At 51.6% G+C, this 4,270-nt stretch overlaps 1 protein-coding gene across 1 annotated transcript in view; it reads right to left on the reverse strand.

The window, feature by feature from the left end:
- LOC310817122 (liprin-alpha-3-like) overlaps window positions 1-4,270 on the reverse strand; it is a gene marked incomplete at both ends in the record, with an annotated part of 6,921 nt that overhangs the window by 1,462 nt on the left and 1,189 nt on the right. Inside the window, 9 exons of the mRNA XM_083687559.1 lie at window positions 35-132; window positions 497-672; window positions 1,076-1,102; window positions 1,947-2,009; window positions 2,161-2,361; window positions 2,457-2,538; window positions 2,910-3,006; window positions 3,395-3,517; window positions 3,933-4,071. Of these exons, the coding sequence (XP_083543685.1) occupies window positions 35-132; window positions 497-672; window positions 1,076-1,102; window positions 1,947-2,009; window positions 2,161-2,361; window positions 2,457-2,538; window positions 2,910-3,006; window positions 3,395-3,517; window positions 3,933-4,071 (1,006 nt within the window). The remainder of the gene's footprint in view (window positions 1-34; window positions 133-496; window positions 673-1,075; window positions 1,103-1,946; window positions 2,010-2,160; window positions 2,362-2,456; window positions 2,539-2,909; window positions 3,007-3,394; window positions 3,518-3,932; window positions 4,072-4,270) is intronic.

The raw sequence follows: 4,270 nt of genomic DNA on the forward strand, positions 1-4,270 counted from the left end.
TCCTCTCCTCTCCTCTCCTCTCCTCTCCTCTCACCTTGGTTCTGGTGTTGACTCTCGTCCCTCCTCCTCTCCAGCTCCTTCCTGTCGTAGTTCAGACGCTTCAGACACATGATGCCATAATGCAGACTCACCCTGAGAGAGGGAGGGAGGGAGGGAGGGAGGGAGGGAGAGAGAGGGAGAGAGAGGGATGGCGGGAGTAATCACTGTCAACATTAAGCCAAGCAAACATAATGTAATGTAAGAACACTGAAGCAGAGAGACAGCCTTCCCCATCTGGAAGCTGCCTACAGTAATGTGTTTTATCCGTGAAAACGGTCAGCCATCTTGGCTCCTATCTGTGGAAATGGTCAGCCATCTTGGCTCCTATCTGTGGAAACGGTCGGCCATCTTGGCTCTCAACTGTGGAAACTGCCTACAACAACTTCCACTTATCTGTGGAAACTGTCAGCCATTGTGGCTCCTATTTGTGGAAACGGTCGGCCATCTTGGCTCTCACCTGTGGAAGCTGTCCACCATTTTGAGCTGTCCTCTCAGCTCTTTCTTGGTGAGGTGGTCCAGCATGCGGGCGTCCACCAGGGACTCCATGAAGTAGCTGCGGTACTGAGGCAAGCCCAGGCTGGGCAGCCACTCGTTGCCCACCCACTCATGGTTCATGTCCCCATAGGCCAGAATCTGGGGAGGGGGAGGGGGGGAGGAGATAAGCAGATGATTGACATGACCTCATGCTCTACTCTAACCTGCTTTACTACGTCAGTGATTCCCAGGGAGCAGCAGGCGGCAGCTCTAGCGCTGATCAACAGAAGGACCTCGTGTGGGAGGGAGAGGGGAATCTTGGAGTTGTAGGAATTGACTCAAACATCAGGACTGATCAGGGCATTCAAAGCGAGATATCTTGACTCAGAGGTCGTTTTAAAATGCAATCTTTTGTAAATATGTCGTATTGAATAATGAAATTACAAAATAAAAATACAACAAATCCACTGGATTACAGGTCCATTCAGTTACAGTTATCATCTATGGACATCCATCAGGCTCAGGACAGGAAGGAACCTTTCCTCTGTCCACCATCACTCACCTGATCCCAACTGAACTCCTTCACCTCCTCCAGGGGCGGCAGAGAGGAGAGAGACAGAGAACGGGAGAGGGGGATGAGGGGATAGAGGGAGGAGGAGGAGGAGGAGGAGGAGGAGGAGGAGGAACGATAGCCAGCAAGTGTTGACAGTAAATGGGAGAAAAGGGGGGAGGGTAAGGAGGAGAGGAGGAGGTGGAGAGGAGGAGAAGGAGGAAGAGTGTGTTAGTGAATGAGCATTAGTTGGAGCAACTGTACAGTCAAACAGATAGTGAGGGAAGAGAGGAGGAGAGGAGCAGCCAGAGAGAGAGAGAGAGAGAGAGAGAGAGAGAGAGAACACATCTTCATCAACATCACTTCAGGGAGAGAGACAGAGAGAGAGAGAGAGAGAGAGAGAGAGAGAGAGAGAGAGAGAGAGAGAGAGAGAGAGAGCACATGCTCATCAACATCAACATCACTTATCCATTTGCTGGATAACCTCCAGCATAATAGAGCTGGAACATACATTTGATCCAATAAAGGTTTTTCACTACTGAGAGAAGTTACGATCTCACAACATGATATGATGTCAACTTTAGTTATTGTTGAATCTGCTACATTGTAGAAGGTCGCTGGAGTCTTATGTTCATAAGAGGGAGAGAGAGAGAGAGAGAGAGAGAGAGAGAGAGAGAGAGAGAGACACACAGAGAGAGAGAGAGAGAGATAGAGAGAGAGACAGAGACACAGAGAGAGACAGAGACACAGAGAGAGAGGGAGAGAGAGACAGAGAGAGAGGGAGAGAGAGAGAGGGAGAGAGAGAGAGAGAGAGAGAGAGAGAGAGAGAGGGAGAGAGAGAGAGAGAGAGAGAGAGAGAGAGGGAGAGGGAGGAGCAGCTTACTGGTTTGGTAGCAGCGGTCAGTGACTCCATCTCAGCGTGGGTCATCCAGATGTTACTGGTCGACTGGGAGGAGAGAAGAAGACAGGACTGTGATTTGTGTGTGTGTGTGTGTGTGTGTGTGTGTGTGTGTGTGTGTGTGTGTGTGTGTGTGTGTGTGTGTGTATGTGTGTGTGTGTGTGTGTGTGTGTGTGTGTGTGTGTGTGTGTGTACGTACGGAGCGTGTGCTGGCGGGGGCGGAGGGGCTGGTCAGGGACACCATCTCCTGGATGGCCAGGCGTAGTTTGAGACGGTGGAGAGGATTGGAGATGCCGATCTCCCTCTGGATCTCTGTGTCCGACAGGTTAGCCATGATGGCACCGCTCTTCACGTTGGCGCGACACGCTGCCACGTACCACGCTGGCATACCCACCCACAGCTGGGGGGGGGGGGGGGAACAGCCTTCATAAATAACAGACCTGATGGAATGACAGAGTAGTCTATTGACCAATGGGAACAGAAATAGGGGCATACCTCGAGCCATGTGACCACAGTGGGGCCGTCCCATGATGCAAAGGGAAGACCCTGGCGACATGCCTCCTCTAGCAGGTCATGTCTGGGGGAGGGGGGGAGAGAGAGGGGGGTGGGGGTGGGGGAGGGGGGGAGAGAGAGGGGGGTAGAAATCATGTATTAATCGAGGTAGTTATGATAGACGTATAGATAATGTATTAATAAAGATAGTTATGGTATAGATCATGTATTAACAGAGGTAGTGATGACAGAGATAATGTATTTATAGAGGTAGTTATGGTATAGGTGATATATTAATCAAGGTAGTTATGGTATAGACAATGTATTTATAGAGGTAGTTATGGTATAGACAATGTATTTATAGAGGTAGTTATGGTATAGATAATGTATTAATAGAGGTAGTTATGGTATAGATAATGTATTAATAGAGGTAGTGATGACAGAGGAAGCTCCTACTTCTTCTTGCTGCGCCGGTCCTTCTCCACGGTGCCGGTGCCCATCTTGGCCAGGCCCAGCGGGTCAGCTGATCCCAGGTCATCAGAGGGCGTGGAGGCTGGGGGGTCAAAGGTCAGGCAACTGGTCAAATATACATGTACGTATCATCAACATACTTAATATGGCACCAAAGGCTGAGGTCTATTTGAATATACAATCATATAAATACTAATAATACTACTACTACTACTACTACTACTAATAATAATAATAATAATAATAATAATACATTTATACCACAGATAGGATGTTGTTGGTCCTCCCACCCTGACTAAGCCTCCACAGACCCTCTCCTCACCCAGAGAGGAGGACTCTCGCCACAGTCCCCCCTGACTCCCATCCCCCCCCCCCCCCCCCCCAGTCCCCTGGTCCTCCCAGACCCCCCTCCCCTGGTCCCCTGGTCCTCCCTCCCCCCCTGGCCAAGCCTTTACAGACCCTCTCCTCACCCAGAGAGGAGGACTCTCGTCCTGGTCCTCCCATCCTTCCCTTCTCCTTCTTGCCAAACAGGCGTCCGATGGAAGACTTGATGCTCTTCTTCTTGCTGGCTTTGTGGAGCGAGTCCTGGCTGGCTGTGGTCACCCCATCAGCTGACAGACTGAGGAGGGAGGTGAAGGATTAACAACTACCACTAGGGGCTAGGGGCTAGGGGCTAGGGGTTAGGGGTTAGGGGTTAGGGGCTAGGGGTTAGGGGCTAGGGGCTAGGGGTTAGGGGTTAGGGGCTAGGGGTTAGGGGCTAGGGGTTAGGGGCTAGGGGCTAGGGGTTAGGGGCTAGGGGTTAGGGGCTAGGGGTTAGGGGCTAGGGGCTAGGGGTTAGGGGTTAGGGGCTAGGGGTTAGGGGCTAGGGGTTAGGGGCTAGGGGTTAGGGGTTAGGGGTTAGGGGCTAGGGGTTAGGGGTTAGGGGCTAGGGGTTAGGGGCTAGGGGCTATTTTACTGGGGCGGTTTGTGAATCAGTGTATTGTCGGCTCATCTGATTGGCTAGCCTACTGTACCTGCGGAACTCGCGGTGGTCGTCCAGCCCCGCCCCCGGGTGTGTGTGAGTCATCCTGTCCAATCGCAGCGCGCGAGGAACGGACGGCGGGTCGATGAGGGCCAGGGCGCGACAGTCATCCCCCTCTTTGCTGTTCTGTAAACAACAACAACAACAACAACATCGATGCTAGTCACCGTCCACACCGTCCATTTCAATTACTGTTAAAATTGCCCAAACAAAATCATATTTGTCCATTCTGAGTTGATTTAGTCAATTAACTTGATGTGAAGTTCTGTTAAGTTCTAGAAGTTCCCCCAGCCCCCCCTGACCCCCCTAGCCCCCCCCCCCCCAG

The sequence above is a fragment of the Argentina silus genome, assembly GCF_951799395.1.
Source record: "Argentina silus genome assembly, chromosome: 16".
NCBI lineage: Eukaryota > Metazoa > Chordata > Actinopteri > Argentiniformes > Argentinidae > Argentina > Argentina silus.